General features: G+C 48.0%; 1 protein-coding gene across 1 annotated transcript in view; it reads right to left on the reverse strand.

Annotated features, from left to right (window-relative positions):
* LOC115392008 (protection of telomeres protein 1-like) overlaps positions 1-17,181 on the reverse strand; it is a 47,763-nt gene extending 30,582 nt beyond the window's left edge. The window contains exons 1-4 of the mRNA XM_030096489.1: positions 17,141-17,181; positions 5,905-6,038; positions 2,895-2,967; positions 2,628-2,701 (exon numbers count right to left, since the gene is read on the reverse strand). Coding sequence (XP_029952349.1) covers positions 2,628-2,701; positions 2,895-2,967; positions 5,905-6,024 — 267 coding nt within the window. The 5' untranslated portion in view covers positions 6,025-6,038; positions 17,141-17,181. The remainder of the gene's footprint in view (positions 1-2,627; positions 2,702-2,894; positions 2,968-5,904; positions 6,039-17,140) is intronic.
* Between the last annotated feature and the right edge of the window lie 6,800 nt (positions 17,182-23,981).

Consider the following 23,981-nt stretch of genomic DNA (forward strand, 5'->3'; position numbering starts at 1 on the left):
CCTGAGGGAACTAAAGAAACGCTGCTTTTAACCCTCTTGGTTTTAATTGGAGCCAGGAGAGTTTGCAGCACAGCTGGTGTGAAGCGGTCACTGTGACATGCACCAAAAGAGGACCTAGATAAACTGGATAAACTCGTATTAAACAATCATCACTGCACTTTTAATCATAATTCTTTAAAGATAGCTTCAAATATGAAAATTCCTATGACCTCAGTTTTTTAAACCAAAACCCAGTTTACATTATTAAATCCAGTCAAAGTCAATCCAGCGAATTAAACTCGGTTCAATCAAATACACACTGAACTCCAGATTGAGCAAATCCAACTTAATCAATGGCTTAAACAAAGTGAACAGTCAACACACACATATATCAAACCAGATGACTCCGTCACTTCAGACTGCAGAAGTTTCAACACAGCGAGGAGCTACAGATTCCAGGACACACTTCATTCTGGATCTCATTCAGAAGCTGAATTAATCCGTCCACAAAGACGCTACAAATAGAATTGTATGTGACTGTCCAGAGTAATGGGGTTTGGCTGGACAGTTTTATTTACAGGTGTAATTACCCGTCATGTGACGTCTCTAGTTTAATTGGAGCATCAGTTTTCATCTCCAATAACAATGGTGTCATTCTGTTATTGCTGTGGGGTTCTAATGAAAATATATCCAGTCAGTCTACTGTGAAGAGGAGTTAATGTGGTGAAGCATGCACTCATTCAGGACTGGGCCTGGATGCCCCACATAAAACTGACCAAGACAGAAGAGGAGGAAAGGTGGGAGGCGACACCGCTGGCAGAAACCAAAGGAAAGGAGGACAGAAGTTCACAATCTGAACCACCTCACCTGAGGCTACCGCCGCTTTAGCCCTCCTGAAGCACACTTTATTCTGCGTCAATCCCTGGTTACTCTACAGGACTGCAGCCACTCAAGCGTCCTCAGAGAGTCAGAGTCTATGCTCGCACCCTGTTCCCAAAGCTGTGAATGCCTCAATCATTTATTAAAATCATCAAAGTTACATCCAGGAAAACACTGAAGCCCATTCTTAAGTAACGAGTCGATAACGGCGCTGCTGTTCGTTGGCTCTGAAGGCTCCAGACGGGCCGTCAGACGGTGGTGCAGCAGACACAAGCCCACAGGCTGTGGCAGCTCCGCACTTTCATTATTACTTTGAACTTCTCTCAAGGATGAAGTTATCCGAGTTAGTTAACTTCAGTGTAATACACACCACAGGCCTGAACGTCATCCTCGTAAGCAGACGACGTAACGCTGTTTGTGTACCGACACACAAACATTTTATTCACATATTGCACACATATTGTCCCAGTCTTGGTAAATACTTTGTTGCTTGATTTGGTCTAAATTTGATTTACTTAGTTGGCGTGAACTCAGGTATCGGAGTGTTTTCCACATCATGATTCTCATCTTAGACCTCCAGACAGTGCAGTAAGGAACACAAGCTATCTTAGTGAAAAACTACAAACTGCAGGATGAGTTAAAGGTGCAGTAAGTTAAAAAAAAAAACAGTACAAAAAGCTATTGAAAATCACTACATTTTGTCACCCGTTATTGAAGAAGAAACAATCTGTCTTCTCCATCAACAATGTCTCGGTCAAGTTTTTTCTTTCAAACTGAGAGGTACGAAAAGGAACAACTCCTGTGGACGAGGCCAGACCGTCGCTACTTCCTGGTTCCAGAGCCAATCATATGTGAGTTCCCGAGGTTGCCAGACATGCATTCAGTATTTTATGTCTTTGCCACCGTTGTCTGGAATCACTTCAAGTCTCCCAAACAGGCAACCTTTGTGACACTCTCTGAAGGGGAGGAGGAAGAATGTTATGTGATGCAGTGTTACTTGCTGCACCTTTAATTTGTGGACACGTCCAAATATGCACATTCTGGAGAACACTACTTACATTGTCGTAATTGAAGGATATTTCACTTTCGGTACTGAAGAACACAAGTGCAAAACTTTACATAACAATGACACACCTTTAATTTGAAATCATTTGAATAATGTATTATTTTCACTGCAAATGTGAATTATTTATTCACATCTGCTTGCATACATGATGCCTGAGACACTTAAAACATGCTAATGTTAGTGGATATGTGTGGAAGCCACTTTTTTCCATCACTTTGAAGGGAACTCTTTTTTCTGCTGTGTGCTACTCAACAGCTTCAGAGTGATGAAACCTTTGATCTGTTGAAGGACCACAGGGACACTCATGACTCCAGTCTGGACAAATCACACGCGCACCATCCAGCTGTTTGACTGGAAAACTAAGAAGAGGCCCCAGACGGCCTGTTTTCACCCAGGATGAGGGCCTGTGCTCGCACGGTGACGATGACGATCACGTGTGAAGCTGTCGCCTGAGTGTGAACACAATGTCAGCGTGCTAATGGGCGAGACGGAGGAGAGAAACGCAATCAGAAAATAACTCAGACTGCAAACTAAATTCAGCAGCCGTCAGAAACGCACGTCGATCGGCACGGGACCGTCTTCCTCATGGCGTGACATTGTAATGAACAGACTGAGGGTGAACCTGTCAGGATCTGTGCCTGACGCTTCCAGTCTGGCTGAGCTGGAACTGCAGGCTGGCTCTGTGCTGACTGAGTGAACGTACCCCGGGACTGACGGCCTCGCTGAAGGCTTTGGCCAGAGCTCCCAACAGGACGACGTTAATGGACGAATCTTCATCTGGGAAAGCAGAGACAGAAGCAGTCAGGGGGAGGGTTCACCTCTCACACCATCAGACAGAGTATGACCACTGAATGAATGAACGGTACAGATTTTCAACTGTACTTGCATGAAATGATTTTTTTAATCAAGATCATGCTGAAATATATTTTCCTCAAACTATATCTACTGTCCCCATGAAGAGCTCGGATACCTTGAATGACGGCCTTGAGGAGGAAGCCGTGAGCTTCTGAAGACACCAGCGGCCCTTTGTGAAGCACATTTCCCTGAAGAACAAACAAAAGAGAGAGGTGAAGGCGTAGCTGTGAGTGAAGGCTCTCGCTGAAGGCCTGTCAGCTGATCAAAGCTCCGGCGGTAACGCCGCTGATCGCCGTGTCAGGAAAACAAACTGCAGGACAGGAGGTGATTAGTTTGCTGCTTTGGCTCTCAGAAATTTATTCTGGAGGAGTTCTAATCAACAGCAGGGAAACACGGCGTATGAAGACAAATGGAGGAAAGAACAGGTGGAAAGAACAGACGGAGGCAGGTGACGGATAAATGAAGAGAGAGGAGAAAGGAAAATAGGAAGCAGAAAAAAACCCTGAATTAGACAATGAGATGCACCAAAACACCTTCACTAAAAGTCTCCTTTGTAGACCAAACGCACTTCAGTACATCTTACGCGTTTCAGCTGCAGTGTTCTCACTAGGAGTGCGACGGTACAGACGACCCACGGTACGGTCCGTACCTCGGTTTTTGCGCCACGGTTTCGGTTCGGTACACATTTTGCACATAAACAGAACAACTTTTTTCTCCCAAAAATCTCCCTTTATTTTGCCTGTCAGCAGAAACTGCATTTCACTGTAAACATTAACAAATTACATTATCACTGGTGTAATGTATAATATCAGGCGCTTCTCTCGTGATAACAGATACTGAACGTAGTATTTTCAAATAATAAATATCCTCTTGTTGCCTGACTGCTTGTGTACATTATACAGCAGTATGAACCGAAGTTGACCCACACCGGAGATTTAAACCAAGCTGATGCCTCTTCAAAGTTCTGTCTCTCGACTCTGCCGCTCTCGCTGGACATGCCTTCTGTAGGCGCACTCCGTGTTGCCAGATTTGTTCAGTAAAATACGCAATAAAGTGGATGTGTGTGGAGCCACCGAAAGGGGCATGCTTCAGGTCTCAGCTGGGTTTGGGAGCAGAAAAGCCCAAAACGGCACTTTGGAACAAGCAAAAAAACAAAAAAAATCTCTCAACTGACGACTGCCAACACTGACAAGTGACTTTTCAAAATAAAAAGCTGATAGTAAGCAGACCTGGCAACTATCGCTGCACTTCGACCGGGCTACAGTTACAACAGCGTATTTGTTGCTGCAATACTGGACTTCACCAAGAGAGGCAGCAGTGTGTAGAAGAAGAAGAACAACGGCGCTAAGCAGCTCTGCAGCGGGAGCAGCAACACAGCGGCGGTTGGACATTAGCTCGCGGAGAGAGAGGCTTTTTTATCCATCCAGACAGGTGCATACACATAAACGACGGGCTGAAAAGCAGCTGTGTGAAATGAATCACAAAACCGAAAAACCGCGGTCCATCAGGGCGTATTGTCCCGCGCCGAGCGGACCGAACGGTTCAATGTTTTGCCGCGTACCGTTGCATCCCTCGTTCTCACACAGTGTCAACTCAGTGTCTCCTCAGACAGACTCTGAACATCTGAGCAGAATTAACACACAAACAAAATACCGTTTCTATCACAAGCACTTGTGTTGGACAGTTTGAAGTATAAGCAATGGTGGAAAGGAAATTAAGACGGTATCAGGCATAAAGGCATTTCTGAAATAGAGGATTTCCCCTTATTGTTTGGAACGGTTGATTTGGAGCCTGAGAAGTGCCGAATGGTTCGTTTGAAGGTAAGAAAATGGAATTGTTTGGTGGGTTTCAGTTTCTTATTTCAGCCATGCTGCAATTTGAGGAAGCTGTGTGAGTCCGAACAGAAGACTTCTTTAAATCCCACCCACATGAAAACCACACGGACGAGTCTCAACAACACTTAAACAAGTAGAAGACTTCTGTTTTCTGAACCCCACTAACAACTAGGGGTGTCCTGATCCGATATTGATATCGGATATCGGTCCGATATCAGCCAAAAAACGAGTATCGGATTTTATCGGATTGCATCTAAAATCTCCGATACAAGCGCCCCGTTAAGCTGTCCATTTTCCGCTCCAGCACTTCTATCCAGAGGTGACTCTGGTTCACGTTCTCAAGCAGTAGGTGGCAGTAATGCACCTTAACGTTACTGCCGTCTGCTACAAACGCCAAAGAAGAAGAGCACCAGCCAATAGAACGTCTCTGATCCAGCACGCAGAGCCCACGTGATCACACCACCGCTGCCTCTGTGTGTGCGCTACTGTAGGAGCAGGAAGTCGCCGTGTGGCAGAATTTTACCGTAAACTCGGACAGAGACGCTGCAGCTGAGTGCAACACTTGTCCTGCAGAAGTTTCCTGCGGTGGCAGAGAACCCGGAACGTTTAATACGACCAACCTCATCGCACGTTTGAAGCAAGTTCTCTCTGTTAGTGAAGACTAAGAGCCAGTCAGTGAACCCGGAGCTGTGAACGATGAGCTTTGAGCAGGTGGATGGTGGACAGTGTTGTGTTGTTTTTGTTGTTTTCATCCTCGCCTTCAGTTGTTCCACCATTTACTGACAGTAAAAAATAACTGAAGAGGACTGGAATTGTTCGCAATTTAAAAGTATAATTTGGTTTTATTGGAGTTATTTAGGTTATTTTTCAGCATATTCTAATGTATTTTTTTTCTTATTTTATTCAACTGTAGAGCACTGCAGATATTATGTTGAAGGTTACATTTTTTAGTAAACAATTGGTTAATAATAAATGGGTCAGTTTTTCTCATACCTACTGTTTCTGACTATTGTTCTCTGTGTAACATCACTTGATCAAGACTTTTCCAACATTCCACATTAAAAAATAAGTAACAAAGTATGTATAATTCGCGCTGATATCGTATCGGTATCGGCATCGTATCGGAAGTGAAAAAGTTGTATCGGGACATCCCTACTAACAACCAAAAAGAGAGCCCTGAAATAAACACACATCATAAACACATGTGAGATCTTCATTTCCCCTCCAGACCAGAACCTGCTGATATGAAGCAGCTGCTCCTCGCCGGCCGGTTTGGGGCAGTGAACTCACCTTCACTGTCCTGGTGGTGGAGTCGGTGCCGGTGCTGACGCTGGAGATGGGAATCCTGGTCAAGTGGGATGGTAGCTGGGAATCTGGCCCCGCCCCGGCCACCAGCACGTGCACGGACATGGCGTCCAGATAACCTGCGGGACACAATTGAAACAAGGATTACCTGCCTGCTGCTTCTGCTGATTAGAGAGGTTTCAACGCTGTCTTCAAAAGTGTCCGATAGTGCCGGAGCGTCGGGACTGGTTCTGGTAAACACAAGTACTTCTATGACTCCACTGTCTCAACAAAGGCAGGAATCTGTTCTCATGAAAACCTTTTGATTCAATCCTCATGACTAAAACCCATAAACGACATCGTGTCTGAAGCACTGGACGCTGCAATAAGCAATGCTTTGGGTCAAAGAAGAGAAAGAACACTGCTGAAAGCTCATAGAGATTGACGCTACGTTACGTATCATATCCTTAAGTGTTGCATTGCATTCCTGAATGTCACGTTCAGCTGCAGGTTGATTTGCTACCTGTTTTCTGAAACTGTTCCAAACGAAGAAGCAAAAGTCAACAAGATTATGAGTCCAACACGAAGTGACATCTAGAATCACCTCTTGATGCTTCTTTGAGCTGGATTTGCTTGTTTTAATGAGTGCAGCATGAATCACTGACACCTAAATGGCATTTGATCAGATGGCGAGCAGCTCCGGGGCCGGCGGACCTGCAGGTGTGAGGTGCGACTGCGAAGCACCTCAGAAGTCATGAATGGAGCGCTCCCCCCGCCCTGCCCGAGGCCGGTGGCTCCCTCCCCGCGGTCGGAATCAGAGAGGTTTATTTGATTTTGTTTTTTCCGTTTCCCTGACCGAGTTTTCTGCCTGACTGAGTCGGCTGACTGCGCGGTCGACTGAGCAGCTCGTCTGCCTCGCAGGCTGTTCCCGGCTCCGCCGTCCTCGGTCGAGGAGGTACCACCGAGGGACTCGCCAGTCAAATCCTCCCCGAATCAAACTAACGAGCTCTGACAGGAAGCAGCGCGCTACCTGCTGGGAGCGCGGCCAACACTTTCCCGGGCTTCTCTCTGAAACGCCTCGCAGACTTTAACCCTCCTGCCGTGCTGTCGACACACATCTGCTGCTTCCCGTCTGGTTTATGCGGGTAATGAGGCCGACGATTCGACTGAACTTTAAACTGGAGATCGCAGGTTGGATCGGTGTCTGTCAGCACGTTCCTAGAAAGACTGAAGCCACTGGCCGCTGACATCCTCTGCCGTCCACCAGGGTTCATCGGCTGCGTCATCAGTGACCGATCAGATCATAGATTAGGAGCTCTGGTCGTTTGTTTTCTGCTCATCATATTCTCTTCAACACAATAACTCCTGACGGGTTGGAGGAGTTCCTACGACATGCAGTCACTCTGAGTCAACTTTAAACTGACTGGAGTTCAGTGGAAAAGGTTTCTGTCCATCTTCATGACGGGCAGCTTCGTAAAAATTAAATCACAATCTGTTGGTCCGTATTCTTTGTAACTACTCTGGAACAATAAATCTAGACCAGGGGCTTGATTATGCATTCATAATGCAAGATGAGAACATGAACGAGGCACCAACTGTGAAACCTTTTACTTTAATTCCACATGATTTGGTTTCACAGTGAAAGCCTTTAAAATACTGCCTGAATGAGCAAATATGAACATTCAGGGTGGAAGAATCGGACGGTTACAACTGAAACATGGGCTAGCACATTTTTTTTGAAAAAAGCCGAGTCCTGATTAGGGGTGAGCGTTGGAAAGAACCTCATGATACGATAGATCTCACGATGCTTGAGTCACGATATGACAGTACTACGATATTACCATATAGGAATATACATTGCCACGTCGATATTTTTTACTTGATTCTGAAAAACACACTCGGCCTTTGCTGTGTGCTGATTTGGTCATAGAACTGTGAAGGAAAGGATTTCTCTTTTCTTTAATCCCCTTGGCGATGTTACCAGAGTTTATAGAAACTGCAGTTACCTTGTGAGTTTCTTCAGGCGGCCAGTTGGCGTTCGGCGGCTGCAGGGTAATAACTCATTCTGGACTGTGCTTATTCCCCCAGAAGCAGCTCGGCGCACCGCCGTGTGACGATGCACAGGAAGTCTACTTCTGACAGAGGCAGCGACCGGCAGAGATACAGCCTCGGAGGAGGAGATACAGCCACAGGCCTCCAGGCCGCATTCACATTCACAAAATGGCAAAGACCACGAAATGATCAGTCAGCAGCGAGTCAAGACAGACTCGGAAGTGGTAGTTAAACTGGTAGTTAAACTACCAGTTTGTTGAGCCTGAAACAAAACACAACACGCTGCTACCGTACAGGCTCACATGAGGGGATCGGTTATAACGAACGCTCTCGTGTCTGTGGTGTTCACTCCTGAACTGAACAGAGATTTTCCAATAAAGTCTACATTTACGACAGAATCATCTCAAATATTGACCACAGGATCATCTGGATCACGTGGCGACATTCCTCTCACACATTAGACACTGAGTATACAGCTAAAATGAGCGTCAGCGTCTCCAGTCCGGCTCTCTACAGGCACACATGGACACTTGTAGCGAACTTTCAGCACTAACAGTGCTAAAAGTTCATGAAAGTCCATTTTCCATGATAGGGGTCCTTTAAAAAGAAAAAAGAAAGGTGGATTTCATCTTTTTTGTTTGGTATTTTGAGCAAAGTTCCTGCAGGCATTTTGAAAAAGAAAAATCCCAGCACACAGCGCTTATGGCCACCAGCTGTTATCAGAGCAGAGACATAAAAAAGAATGGTGGGAAATGAAACAGAAGAAGCGATGACGGGTGTCATCGTGTAGAAAACTAATGCCGACATTCTAAACATCTGATTTCTCGGATCGTCTCAAGGATTACTCGTCTATAGAAATGACAACCCTCATTCCATTAGTGACCTCTGTACGTTCAGGTGATCCCCGTGGCGGGGCGATGCCCCCCCCCGTGCGTGCTTCCTGCCCCTCTGAGCATCACTGAAACTCTCTTTGCTCTCGGGGACGCTCATTAATTCAGAGGGTAACTCAAGTTCATCCAAACAAACACTGGTCACAGGGACGGGGGACGGGGGGACGGGGGGACGGGGATCAGTCCCCCAGACACCAGGCAGGGCGGGTACAGCAGTTCAGGACCAGAGCAGGGCTGCACTGCCGGGGTGGGAGTGCGCTCTGCGGTCACATAACGAGCCTGTTTACCCCCAGAATGCCCTCCAAACAGGGTGACTGAGCCACAGCGTCCAAACCAGCGTCTTCTTCACTTCAGCTTCTGCCTGCACTTTCTCTCCTCACGTCAGTCAAATGTGATTATCTGAACCTGCCATGCAGTGACAGTTTAATTCAACAGAAGACATCAAACTGCGGCGCTGCTCCCTTCAATAACCACGACACCAGACTGGCTGCCAGGCTGGAAACTCTCTCTGAAGTTTGAAATTAAAAAAAAAAAAACCCAACAGAAAATAAAGAGCGGCTGATGGAAGGTGAAGCTGCTCCTGAGCCAGTACCTGGACACTGCTGTTTATCCAGGAGGAGCAGCAGACTGAGCTGAAAGCAGCTGTTAGCGGAGTGTGTTTCCGCTGTGAGAGCTGATGAACCCGCAGAGAGCCGTCAGCAGCAGCAGGTTTCAATCCCAGCTGGTCACAGCACGCACGCACACACGCACGCACGCACGCACGCACGCACGCACGCACACACACACCTTCCACAGTGTCCAGCCAGCAGCTTAAACCACTCAAAGACACCAGTCCAGACCTGCAGAACCGTGTTTCTTTAAATCGTGGATACTTCTGAAGACACTGCACGCTCACAGCCCTGCTGTAAAGACACACAGACACTTATAGAAAAATCCATCTATAACCAAAGATCCTCATGATCTTCACATCTTCACATCCCTACAACGCTCTTAAAGCGATACTTCAACATTTTGGCAAATCAGCCCATTTAGCGCAATTCCTTAGTCATTTGGAACAGCATACTTACTGTTTTTGTGAAGGCGAGCTGTTGTTTATCCAGAGGCGAGTCGGGGAAGGTTTTAAGGACGGACACAATGGAGGTGAACGGTATTTTTACTTCCCCTTGTCAAACTCATCAAATACACAATCCAACAACCCCAAAACACTTTAGTGGACACGTTATAATCCACACATTCACTATGCTGTGAAAAATTAATGCAAAATTACGAGACTGAGTTGTTTATGTGAAGCTTGCTAAGACGGAACTACTTACTAAACATGGCATCTGGGCGTAGTGATTTCAAAAGAAAAAGTAGTTCCCAGTATTTGCTTCAGTGTCGTAACGCTACAATATTATTTGTTGGTGTTCCACAGCGTAGTGAATGTGTGGATTATAACGTGTCCACCAAAGTGTTTTGGGGTTGTTGGATTGTGTATTTGATGAGTTTGACGAGGGGGAACAAAAATACCATCCGCTTCCATTGTGTCCGTCCCGAAAACCTTCCCCGACTCGCCTCTGTATAAACAACAGCTCGCCCTCACAAAAACAGTAAGTATGCTGTTCAAATGACTAAGGAATTGCGCTAAATGGGCCAATTTGCCAAAATGTTGAAGTATCCCTTTAAAACTCAGTGTGGAAATCTCTTATTTTTCAGAATAATCCTCTTTTTTTAAATTGCTGCCACTGAATTCACAATGAGCAGATAAATTTTAACAATAAGGTAAAATGTGTTACTTTCAGCATCTGACATGCTGCTGGTGTTATGTTGTTAAGAATGCACGGGTTTATGGAAATAATAACGTTACATCTCCAGAACCTGATAATTACTGAAAAGATCTGTGAGCAGATTCATTTCTACTCCACAGCCTGACACCGTTTTAATGAGATTTCTCCTTTACACCCAACTTTCTCTTGAATTGAGCAGATGTTTTCCTTTCCTCTTTATTTTTTCAGTAACTGTTTGCAGGTAAATTGCCAGAGTTTTCAGGCTGCGTTACGTTTTGACACTGACCGTATAATTTGGCAAAAGCAAATCAATTCTCTCTCCGTTTCTTTTAAGTGCGAACACAAATTGGCCCAGCAGTGAACACACACCAGTGGATACGAGCCTTTTAATCTAATGCGGCCCTGCTGACCCAGTGGAAGGGCGAAGCGAGCGCCGCGCACTTCCAACAACCCTCTCCATCATCCTCTGAGGACCGCCGTCAACTCACTGCCCTAATTGCTGTTTTACAATCTCCGTTTTTCCAAAGTACACCCATTAATTATGAATGGAGGTGAACTCCAAAACACACACACACACAGAAAATCTCCAGATGCCAAGAGACACACGCTCGAGCAGCTACACCTATTGAGAGAAGGAGAACAGAGGAAGTCGGTCCAGCAGGTGCCTCCTGAGGGCTCATCGGGTCAGGAGGGGCTGGAAGGAAGAGCCTGGAGCAGCGCTTGAAGTCTGCACTGCGGGGGCAGGGAAACACAACATGAGGACAGACGAGGGGCGCACCGACCAGGTATCGGGATCAGATATCTCAGCCTTCTCACACCGTGGGGTCAACAAAGTGAGCTCCGTCAGCCTGAACGGGGTTAGCGTGGTTCGTAGGCCCGGCGACAGCTGGCGCTCTGTGGAGGTTAGTATCCACACGTTTCAGTAGAAGGTTCATTGTTGCTTCAAGGTTGATTTGTTTCCGGTGCGTTAGCGCTAACAGCTACTAGCTAGCAGCATATCGATTTTTAATCAATATGCTTTTTTTCCTGTGTCGTCCAGCCCCAACATAGAGCCACTGCATTAGCACATCTGGCCAACAAGCATCTGGTAACTTAATTAGAAAAGGTAAATAAAAGGAAATATTTTCTTTTTCTGTGCAGTAGGAAATTATAGACATAATAATACAATGATTAAAAATGCCTTCCTCACAGCGCTCGTTTCTTTTATGAACTGCTGGCTACTAAAGAACATTCTGTTGTGCAAAGAGCTGTTCTGATTGTCCCTCATCTAGAGAAGCTTGCAGAGTGCAGAGGGCTGTCTGTGCAGTGGGGATATGTTTAATCCATGCATCTTATCTCCTGACTCGCAGGGTTAGAACCGTCCAGGCAGGTCCAGGAGCTGTTGTGCTCCTGCAGACTGGAGAAGTTTTTGCTCCCAGAAGGCACGGCGAGGAGAACCTCTTGTTACCAGGAGCCGATAAGAAGAAAGCGACTCCTGTGCGGTAATGGAAACATCAATGGTGTTAACGCCGATAAACAGACGGCGGTCGGCTGTTCAGCACAGATGTGAAGGAGTGAGGGTCAGAAGACAGAGCGGCTCGGAGACAATCGTCCACAGAACACCAGCGGAAAACAGAGTGGAACAACGTGGCTCCTACAAACAAGACGTAACCTGAGCTCACTCCACAAAACTCCGTATCCCACTTCTCCTGCTCCGAACCCAGCGCCTGATCAAGACTTTCCAGGTTTTTCACACACCTTTCTGGGCACTCTCCAGGCTTTTAATGAAATATTAATTTCTCCTTGTCTGAACACGTAAACTGCAGCTTGGAAGCTGTGTCTAATTATGTGGGAGCCTGTAATTCCCAGAGGTCACAATTCAAGTGGCAGCTGCTGTCGGAACGAGGCCCGTTGAAAAGCTCCGATACACGTTTTGTAGCTAGGAGTAAATCAGCTTTAGCGTCTGGGCTGTAAAAATTTAAAATAGGTGGAGATGTGTTTCAAAATGAAGGAATGCTTTAAAGTTGCTGACTGCAGGTCCCATAATAAATTGTTGTGCGGTTTTAACTACGACCATTAAAGATGTTAATGAGCTGCTGAGAAACCATCGCCTCAGACAACAGATCACTTTCAGCAAACTGATTTTCTGAACCACAGATTGTCATTGGAGCCTGTTTGAAGTGATTGTTCTTGTTGACGGTAAGACAGTTTTAGGTACACGATGCTGCTTCCATAAAACACTGAGACTTTACACCCAAATCTCCTGTCGGCTCCGCAAAAAGCCTGAAATGTAATTCTCAGTGGGAGCTGCTGTGCACGGTTTAACAATGCTTCTGTCATGAAATCAAGTGAGACAGCATGAAAAGACGTGAATTAATCCGTCCTGAGGAAGCTCAGCCAATCAGGACGGAGGAGGGAGCGGGAGGAAGGACGCTTTCCCCCTCGTCACTGACAAACGGTGGTTGTGTGTCAGAATCCCAAAGTGTCCTCCGTGTTGGTTCGGCTGACGCTGCAGGCGTTAGCCAAGCCACAATCCTTATTTGCTCCGGCATTTGCATAATCTTTGTCTCCGTCTTTTTTCTGAGTTTCAACAGAGGCGCCGAAAAAGAAATGAAGCAGTTCCCAGAATAGATGTGGAGAGAAAAGGGAAGCGGAGCGAGCTTTGTTGTGTTTCTCTGAATAGAAAAAAAAAGCACCTGAAATTGATGCTGCTATTCTAAACACTGCGGCATTTCTCGCCCTGAAGCGTAGAGGAAACACTTTCCTGAGCGAGTCGCTCCTCCACTGCAGCTCAGCTGAGGCGTTCCGCCTGGACGGCGTCAGAACGCAACCGGACAACAACACTGATCAACAGGAGACCAATGAACCGCCGACGGTCCATCATCAGGGATTCCTACGTTATGTATTGTTATGAAGAATGGAGTCACCATAGATCAGCCTGCTTCAGGGAACAGGACGGAGTAGAGGGTGTTAGCAGGGCTGAGAAGACATGAGAAGACTCTCTGTTCCATTCTTCAGCCATTTTTAATGCATTTTTTTACATTTTTTTCCAATTCTTTGATACAGCAGATTTTTGTGATTTTTAGTTTGCTTTTAAAACATCAGATTGTAAAAAAACTGAATGATAATGTCTACAGATGACACCAGGAGCCACATTTCCCCCAGAAATGCACATCATGTGAGTCAGCTTTTAAGATTTATTCAGCAGCGATATATCTGAACCAGCAGTTTGAACTCATAATATCTTCTTCAAAAGCCTGAGCTGCACGTAAAAGAGGTAAAAAAACGAGCAGTTGGATTTTTTTCCAGCACGACATACACAGCATGTTCAACAAAGGTGTGTTTTTCCTTTTACACTTTTAATGGGATGAGGATAAGTTTGTACACAAACAACACAGTGTTCTTGTGTAGTTTATATCAGCGCTCCCAAATAACAAGGATCTTTAGGTACTGGGCCGCAAACAGAGCCCTGGCCTGGTGACCGGGCTCACAGCTAAACAGACCAGTTCTCAGCTCTCTCCCTGGACCACCAGATCGATCTGCTCAAGCTGAGATTGACCTGCTGGATAGTCTCGTGAGGCCTGGCTGGACCTCAGCGTAACGGACTCCAGGTCTCACCTGGACAGACGGCTTCTCTTCTGAGCTGATTGCTGAAGAGCCATGGCGGAGGGGGCCAGTGGGCGGAGCCACAACAGTGATTGGACATTAATTTGCATTAATACACACTCACACACGCGCACAGGCCTATAAAGCACAGATGCAACATTGATTACTGAACCCAAAACCTGCGGTCCATCAGGGCGTATCGAACGGTTCGATGTTCCACGGAGAACTGTTGCATCTCTATGAGGATCGTCCTTCAACCACAAAGTTGCAGGTTCTATCCCCCATCATGCCCACTCCTTATTTACATGCGTCCTTGAGCAAGTCATGCAAAAGAAGCCAGTGATGAACATCACCATGAGACAAACCTAAATGTGGTCTGGTTTTTGTTTTCATACACACCAAGTCAAACGCTGAAGACTGAACCTCGTGTCTGAGACTCTCTTTGCTCCTCCGGTGAATCCAACCTGCCTTTCATCAGGTGAAATGTGTGGAGGAGAGAGTAGCAGGAGACCTCTTCAATGCAGCAGCCACCGAGACCAAGACGAGACGGATCTGTTGTCACGGCGACACAAAAGTCAAACATCTTCGCCGCCCTCGCTCTGCCGTCCTGCAGGAGGTCGCAGGGGTCAGCTGTCCTGTGATCCATCTCACAGTACGAGGCAAAAAGCTTCAAAAGCACCAGAGGACGTTTGAGTCTGAGCAGCCTGGAGAGGGCGGCGGCAGGACGAGCAAGAGCCAGACTCCATTCACAGAAAGGCTGAGAGGAGCAGCTCTGTTAATTACATCCACTTCCTGTCTCTGGTGCTACACTGTCCACCAGTGTCACTCAGCAACAGACCTATTACAGCCAAAGGTGAGAAACCTGCAGAGACTCACGGGAGGACTCCAGAGAGGAATAACTAAAGCTGTATGGGGAAGCGGGGCTGCAGGGTGTAGCTCACGCTGTGGTCCCTGATCACACTAAAAACACATCAAATAAAACAGCCATAAGACTGCAACCCCGGTTCCCCCATCTTCCTCCCAAACAGTTTCAGCCTGCTCGGCTGGAACTGATGGCTCCAAATACTGCCACAACAACTTCATCAGTTCAGTAATCCGCTCAGTGCTAACTGCAGTAATGTGTTTGTGCTCGACACGGGGAGCCTCCTGCTACCATTCAGACATCCAGTTAGATTGTTGGAGGAAGAATGTGCAATCAGAGCCCTGCTGGTCGTGACCGCTGACCAGCGGGACTCTGATTACACGTGTAGCTCCACATTCAATTTTCTACCATTTGCCCAAAAAGAAGTGCCATAAAGCAGCTAAATCAATTTTCCGAGTTGTTAGGCGCCACTCTCCGCTGCTTTCATGTGATTAACCAAGCAGCACCTCAGGAAAATGTCAGTGGGCAGAGCTGTTTCCAAACACAATCACACCTATTGGAACAAAGCAGGCAGAAGAAATCAGAGGGAGAAGCCTGAAAGCGGTCCATTAAGGCTGAGAGCACCACTCAAGACTGGATCACATGCTCCAAGAGACCCGCGCCACAGGCCAGCAGGTCAAGGGTCATCCTCATCATCGCCATGTGTGAAACAGCGAGTCAACAATCAGTCATGAATCACGGATCAGACCTGGCAAGTGGATCAGTGCATCTCCAGACCTGCAGGGTCGGGATCAGGGTCTGTGAATACTGGTCCAAGAGAGGAGGCGTGGTGACGGGTCGAGGGAGGAGAAGAGTTCAAACTCCTGCAGAAGCTCATGCTTCGGACAGCAGCGGTGTTCTCATCAATATAAGTCTGTTCAGTTGTTTTTCCTCTTAGTTACACTTCTCTTGTCGGTACATACGTTTACTGATGGAGGCTTTTCTAACTGATATAAAAAAAAACATTTCATGGGAATATCTGTTTGTTCTAAGATGTATCAAACAATTTTAAGGCAATATCTGTTTATTTCATGGTGGTATATACCAGTGTCATGGTAAGATCTGTTTATTTTATGGTAGTATTTGATCCTTTTATGATAATATCTGTTAATCTCATGGTGGTATGTAACAATGTTATGTAAGATCTGTGTATTTTATGGTATTATATTTTCAGTGAGTACAGTTCAGAGGTACATGACAGTGTAGTTTAATGCTGTTTATTTATAAAGGCTGGAGCAGTCACGTGCCACCAAAAGTGATCAAGTATAAATGTCATTGATGTTTAGACCAAAGATCTAAAACTGTTCAAATTTAATCATTTTATTTCCTTCTGAACGGATCTAATGTTCACTTTTAGCCGAGTTAGCTTCGGCGTTAGCATCAAACCACAACAACCTGCTAAACTAACATTCAATCCGTGATTTTAACCAGAGTTGCATGATTTATGAGACAATAAGATCAAGCGCCAAAGAGGCTGGATGCGTTTCATAATGTCAGGCGGAACTACGTGGAAAATCCATTCGTTTAAAGGTTTTTTTTGTTTCTGACAATAACACATTACAAACAGAAAACATTCCACGATGTTTTGGGAATGGACACATCCTGTGTGTGCTATCGGCGGATAAAGGTTTTAAAATGTTTCGCGTTATTTCACTGATATTGACATTTATTTTGAGTTCGCAGGTGGCGAAAGAGGCGTGTTGTTTTGGTGAGCAGCTTTTTAAAAGCGTGATTTTTCTCCATGGAATCATTTAGTTGCAAACTTTTGTGTCAGCCGAAATTGGCATACATTAGTATGGATTGATAAAAAGCCTAAAAATGTAATCTACGTGTTGAATTTATGAGCCAGTGAACAATAAAATACAAAACGTGACACTTTCTGAATGCAGTTTGGTGGCGCAGGTCGCGTTTTTCGCCACACGTCAACAACTGTTTCTAAACTATTTTAAAACCTTTTTTCTGACATGAGTCCCGTTCTGTTCTGAAGCTGAGCATCGACAGGAGGAAACGCCGTCTCTCAGGATGGAAATAATCACATTAAATCTTACCAGAGGACTTCAGCCGGTTTTCCCTCGCTCGCTTTGAATTGACAGGCTGCCCCGAGCTGCGCATGCGCGGGAGGACACACGCTCCGTACGTCACAGGGACCAACATGCGGCTGGCGGGCCCAAACAGAGCCGATACACGTTTCAATGCGGTCCTGTTCTGGATGAGAAATCAATACTCGTGTTTCCAAGATATAACAAGGTTAAACTTGAAAAACCTTTATTCCTTCGACTTTACTTGTTTATTTTAGATTAATTTATTATTCATTCAAGCATTTTGGACCTGTCAGATTGTGTTTCTAACATTTTTTTTCACTAAATCTGGCACCATTTCAGATTTAGTGACCAGTAGCAAATATGTGGATGTTTCTGGTATTTTGAGGCTCTGGCGTTGGTTTTCCCACCGTCTCATTAAAATAAATCAGTGTTAACGTGTTTGGTGCAGCAGGACTTGGCCACACTGTCAGATTCCCTCAGAGCCTGTCGAAAATCATGCAGCTGTCCAGGAGCGTTTCCATAAGTCACTGTGACGGTCTGATGAATGAAGTGACCCCGAAACAGATGGAGGCACACAGCTGGACTGTACCAGTAAGAATAAACACAAACACTGTGTGTGTGTGTGTGTGTGTGTGTGTGTGTGTGTGATATTTCAGCTGCTTTCAGAACTTCAACTTAAAGTGAAATACTCCAGTTTCTAAATCAGACATCCAAACTAATAAAATCTCCTTTATGATTCATCGTCAGTGCTTCCTGCTACTTAAACACTTGTAGTAACTTGAAGATAAATATCAGATGTGGGCCACTGTGCTGCAGAGCAGCTGAGGAGGAGGAGGAGGAGGAGGAGGAGGAGGAGGAGGAGTCGTCAGCCCTCGACTCTGACATGGAGCAGCTCCACCTGGCAGCCTGCAGCCACCAGACTGAAGTTCTGCTGGAGGAGACAGTAAACAGAGGACTTCACACTCATGATCCTCTTCCTCCTCCTCCTCCTCCTCCTCCTCCTCCCTGGCAGGAGTCCCTCCGATGCTGAACTCCAGCAGCCTGCGGTGGTTGTGTGTGGCGTGCGGTGCAGCTCACTGTCCTGTCAGCGGTGCGGTGAGCAGCTTCCTGCCAGCTGGCTCTCGGTACTGACATGAACCTGTGTTCTCAAACCTCCATGATCTCTTCTGCTCTCCTGCCAGCCACCTCATCTCATGTCATGATATAGCAGAGCAAATCCTGTCATGCCTTTAAAGAATTTTGCCGTTTATTTTACCATCTTTTTGTCGCCAAAGCTATTTTCAACAGTAAAAGTCATTAAAATGAAAAGATAATTCCTTCATCTTTCTACTTGTGAATTTCATGACTGATTTCCATGAAGCCGCTCTGTCAGAACACGGTATCCTATCAGAACGCTGCACGTTGTATTGTTGTGTTTCTGTCTCTGAAGTTGCAGTTAAACAGCCCGATAGTTGTGTTGGGGAGACAGATGATGTTGTAAATATAGATTACATCAGGCCGGCTGATCAATGGCCCGCTGGGATCTGCTCTTTATGGAAGCTCCTGTCGTCTGGACCTGAGGCCAGCGAGGAGGTCCTGGAAATCTTTCAGAATCATTGATGATGGTGAGAATCATTAAGAAAACACCCTGATGTGTGTGTGTGTCAGTAATCATTTGGATGTATACCTGCAATCAGCCCCGATCGATAGAAGTGGTTAGCAGAAACAGGAGTGACGGCTGCTGCTGGATCCATGTTTCTGAATCAGCGGAGACCGCAGAATCCTCCACAACCAGATTACCGACTGTTTAATTAAATTGAAGAATGCAAAGCGCTCAGTGAGCCGCTGATAGGAAGCATCGCTCTGCGGCTGTTATTAGCAGGAGGCTCATTACTCAGCTCTAATGAGTTTCTCCTGCTGAGACTCTTCACAGCACCAGGCCTCGGGTCCTGTTCCCAGCTCTGGTCCTCATCAGCAAGCCTCCTCAGTGAGGGATTCCTCCAATAAACCACCAGAGACCTGAGGTCTGAGGTCTGAGGAGGGGGCTGGAGGGGGCAGGGGGTCCTGGACTGGAGGAGAGAGAAGTGGTCCTGATGTGCTGGAGGCCTTGAGGGGGGCCAGGTGGTTCTGGGCACATCGACTGACGTCTCTATTCAAGCGTGCAGTTACCAGAATATGAAGCTCTTTACAAACCGAAGTGGAGCAGCCTTCCTGAACCTCATACCGCAGAAAACAAGGACCAGCTCTCCTGGAGCGCTGCTCCCGGTCCTGACAGCCATCAGCGGCACTGCTGAGATGGAGGCGATGGATTACAGCACTAAGACAAGGCCTGACAATACATTTGCTAAATAGAGTTTGTACGGTCTTAATTGCTGGAGGCTGATAGCGTGAGAGGATTCAGCGGCGCATCGTTTCCTTGATCGATGATGATGTGGAGCAGCTCGTCGGGAGCCTGATAACGGCACAACGACAAGGTATGAAGGTCTGCGTGGTTACACACACACACACAGATATCCAGTCTCACCGGAGGGAGTGAGACGCCAGCAGAGCCGTGCTGTCTCAACACTGCTGAGCCTTCAGCCAGAGGACGAGGCCGAGGGTTTGGACGGTTTTCGCCCAGAGCGCAATTGTAGCCAGAACCGCCTCTGAGCAGCCTTCATGGACGCCGCATCTCCAGCTTCCGGGAATGATGCCGCCGCCGAAGATGCTCCTGCCCCCGCTCCGTACGACTGGGCCGAGGCCGGAAGCAGCAGCAGCAGCAGCAGCAGCATCTCGGAGAGATCGACTCAGCGTGACTCCCTCTCCACCTTCTCCCGAGCCAGCCGCCAGAGCGTCCCCCGCGAGCCCGTGGAGCGTCTCGCGGGGCTCTTCACGTCCGCAGCTGAGCGCACCGGCCTCGCGCTGCCGCCGCAGCCTCAGCACGACTTTGCACTCAGTCCGTGTCCAGTGACGGACTCGGTCCCGGACTGCGGTGCTGTGCCCCGCGGTGCCATCGTTCCAGGCCAACGTGTGGCGTGACTGGGGTGCCCCGCTCACCGCCAAGGGGCCGGTGAAGGGCTACCGTTAGCACTGCTGTGGTGACACATGTAACAATAAAGGCTGTCAGGCCCGTTACATCGCTAAAGAGCTGCAATCCTCCCCTCTTCCCGTGCTTGTATGATGAAGCCTGCCAAGCTCGGCGGGGCTCTTTTTCCCTCCCTTCTCTCGCTACGTGATAAAGCAGAGAACGGCGAGCGGAGTGTGCACGGAGCCGCCCAGACGCACGGCGTCATCACCGGCTCTCCCTCCCCCGCTCGCCGTGCTGCGGCCATGGAAGCGGGTCACAGCAGCGAGCTTGGGCCGCTGGCTCTACCGCCGAACGCGACGTGCAAGCGGAGCACCGTGGAGGTTCTGCCGGCACCTCGCAAACGCTCCAAGCTGCATTTTCCGCCGGCTTCTGCCTGTGTTAGCACAGCGAAGCCTCAGAGCGGCGGAGCCATACCGGCCCGGGTCCCTGCCGTTATAGCGCCCTGGCCCTAGCATCACTCGTAACGCTCCCAGCTGTGTTTCTCCGCCGGTTTCTGCCTGTCTTGAGTTCAGCGAAGCGTCAGAGCGGCGGTGCCACGTCGGCCCGGGTTTCCGCCGTTGGGCGCCCCGGCTACATCTACAGGTATGAAACACACCTGAACTCATTATTAGCCTGCTAACCTGTCAGTAACCTGCTGCTGAGAACCACAGCCTCACCAGGCTGAACTCAGAAGAATCTGATGGAGGCAATAATATCTTCAGCCTGGATGGAGGATTTATTGGAGACTGTATGTTTCCTTCTGTCACTGAGGGATGAATCAACTCTGAACTCTTGAAAAAATACTTTGCATGGCCGACCTGAAGACAAACCCTGCTCCTCACTGCAGCAGTACAGCTACACAGCAGACTGAGGATATAATATAAATGTGTGTGTCCGGCTCCTGGTGCTGCTGCTGGACTGTAGAACTACTAGAGGAACACAGTCTGAACTGATGGAGCTGATCCTGAGTCAGAAAGAAAGAAAGTCAGATTCTCTGTCGGTTTAGAGGATGTCATGTTGTTGGTATTAACGGGGGCTGAACACACAGAGTTCAGCGGAGTTCAGAACACTCAGAGCTTTTATTACTGTGTAGAGCTGTCAAAACAGTGTGAGGATGACACATTGTATTTGTCATTATTTTTTATATTGCTGGTGAAGTAATCTAAAAGTAACTAAAAGTAATCTGGTACGTTACTTTTTAATTGAAGTAATTAGAGTAAGTTACTGATTACATTTTTTGACAAGTAACTTGTAATTGTACCGGATTACAATTTAAAAGTAACCCTCCCAACCCTGGCCTTTGGAGCAGGCGGAGGACTGCTTTCTCTCCTTCAAATCCGTCATCTTGTTGGCGCTAGCATCCGCCAAGAGAGTTGGGGATCTCTGCGCGTTGTCGGTCCACCCATCCTGCCTGGTGTTCAGTGAGGATGGGGGACTCGTGCACCTCTGGCCTGACCCAGCCTTTCGTCCCAAGGTGATCACTTCGGACTTCCGGTCGCGAGTGATCAGGGTCAGGACGCTTGGCTCCCTGCCTGGCTCGTCTGGAGACGACCCACGGCTGCGGTTGCTGTGCCTGGACAGAGCTCTCCACACGGCGTGTGGCTGGGTCTGCGGCGCTGTGCAGAGGGGTCACGGTGGGTGACCTCTGCCAGGCTGCCTCCTGGGCCTCCCCCTCCACTTTGTGCATTCATATCTGATGGATATGTGCACAGACACTGTGGCCATGTCGGTTTTCAGTGAGAACACGAGTTCTGTAGCTTAACCGTGTTGGTCCCTGTGGCCCGGCTGCTGCGTCCCGAGTGGGGTCGCGGACCAGGGTTTACCCCGCCTGCCGCTCTGGCTCTGCCGCGGCTGGCGGATGTTTTGACTGTGGCGGTGCTTAGTGGGAACAGGAGTTCTGCCGCTTGCCGTTTTTGGTCTTTTTTGCCCGGCTGCCGCTTCCTGTTGGGGTCACGGACCGCGGCTTTCCTCACCTGCCGCTGTGGCTTCCCCCCAGTCGGCGTGTGTGTGTCGCTATGGCGATGCTTATGCACTTTTTGGGCAGTGCCTCGGTCAGGCTGCCTGCCTCATTTTTTCCTAGAAGTTATTTCAGCCGTTCTGTCGTACAGTTTGTTTACTTCTTCCTTTTTCCGCACCAATCCTGTCAGCACGCCAGCTGGGAGGACATTCATCCCTACGGCCTCCGCCTTGGTGAGTACCAATAGCGAAGCCCGTAGGCAGGCTAAGCATATCATGACGTAGAATTAGTAGTTACTAAATGTAACTCCAGTTCTACGAGTGCATGCGTGCCCGCCTACCTGCTGGCCCAGCTGTCTGCTTCCTTCTTTGCTGATTCAGAAGAAGGGAGTATCGCCGTCGGACTGTTGGTGATGTACCCTCGGGGAGGGGCGTGGTGCTGTGCCAACACACGGCTAGGATTGGTGCGCAGGTTTCAGTTTTTGTCTCAGTGGATTGGCTGGTGCCAGAGGAGTACCAATACGAAGCCCGTAGGCGGGCGCGCATACACTCGTAGAACTGGAGTTAAGTTTAGTAACTACTAATTCTAGGTTTGTAGCTTTTCATGAAGGTGGGATCGAAAGGTTCTGTCACGAAACTCACAAAACTCAGGAACTACTCCATCAACGCAGCCCGGTGTGCTGAAGGAGGAAGAGATAAACATTTCGACTGGGACTCTGCAGGAAACAGGAACACACCTGGTCTCAGTGATGTGGAATTCAGAGTAGCCTCAAAGAAAAATGATGACAGGTGATAACAGCAGAATGTGAGGGTTTGAGGCCTGGTGAGATCCAGATGTTTGAGGAGTGATCTCCAGTAATCCTCCACTTTGTGATCTCTGTCAGTGTCTTACAGACTGATTCCTTCCTGCCGCAGCAGGTGGAAACAGGTCCTCTCCGCAGAACTCTTCATTTCAGCCAATCTTCCTTCACGTTCCGACCGCTGAGGTGTTTTTCTCCCGTCTTCAGCACCGTTGCCGCAGCCAGAGGTGAGTGAGCGTTTAATCAGTGGCAGCCTGAGGAGATCCTGGGAGCTGGAGAACCATCTGTGGGTAATCAGAGTTCAGGGCTGGTCTCCACGGCCCCCCGCGGTGCTGACACCTCGTCCTCAGAGAGTCATTATTCCAGCGGAGCGTGGAGCCGACGGGAGGCCTCGGGACGGACTGAGCGCCGTCTTTACGAGCCGCCGTCGGACCAGAGGTGCGGATATAACGAGGCCGAGGAGATGGATCATTATGGAGCCGCTGGAGGAGCGTGTGAAGTACGAGTGGGTGTGTGACGGCGTCTCGGGCCTCCGGACAGACTGGAGACGGTCTCTTAAATGACCTGAAGTCCTCCGAGCGCTGCTGATCGGGGTGGATAATGAGTCTGGACCCGGTCCTCACTCTGACTGGTAACAAGGTGCTGTAAAGGGGTTCCTTCTGCAGCTCTGGAGCCCCCCACCCCCCCCCCCCCCCCCCCCCCCCCCCCCCCCCCCCCCCCCACGCTGACCCTCTGACACCCTCTGAGCCTCGTTCAGTCATTTACAGCTCATGTTAAAGGCTGTGAATGAGTTAATGTTTGAAGTGTCTGCGATGTATTCAGAGTACTGCATGTAGCTGGGAAGGATTTCACAGAACGGAGAACACACAGATGTAAAGTCGGTAGAGAGTGAAGAGTGTGAGCTGTGTGTGTGTGTGAGACTGTGTGTGTGAGACTGTGTGTGAAGAATCGCCGGTCTGCTCAGAGGAGCAGGACTGACGATTTATGCTTCACGGTGACTCTATGCTCGAGTTGTTCTCACAGTTGAGGGAAAGAAAAGCTCCGGACATGGAGGTTTGAGAAAACA

This window comes from Salarias fasciatus, chromosome 7, assembly GCF_902148845.1.
Source record: "Salarias fasciatus chromosome 7, fSalaFa1.1, whole genome shotgun sequence".
Taxonomy (NCBI): Eukaryota; Metazoa; Chordata; class Actinopteri; order Blenniiformes; family Blenniidae; genus Salarias; species Salarias fasciatus.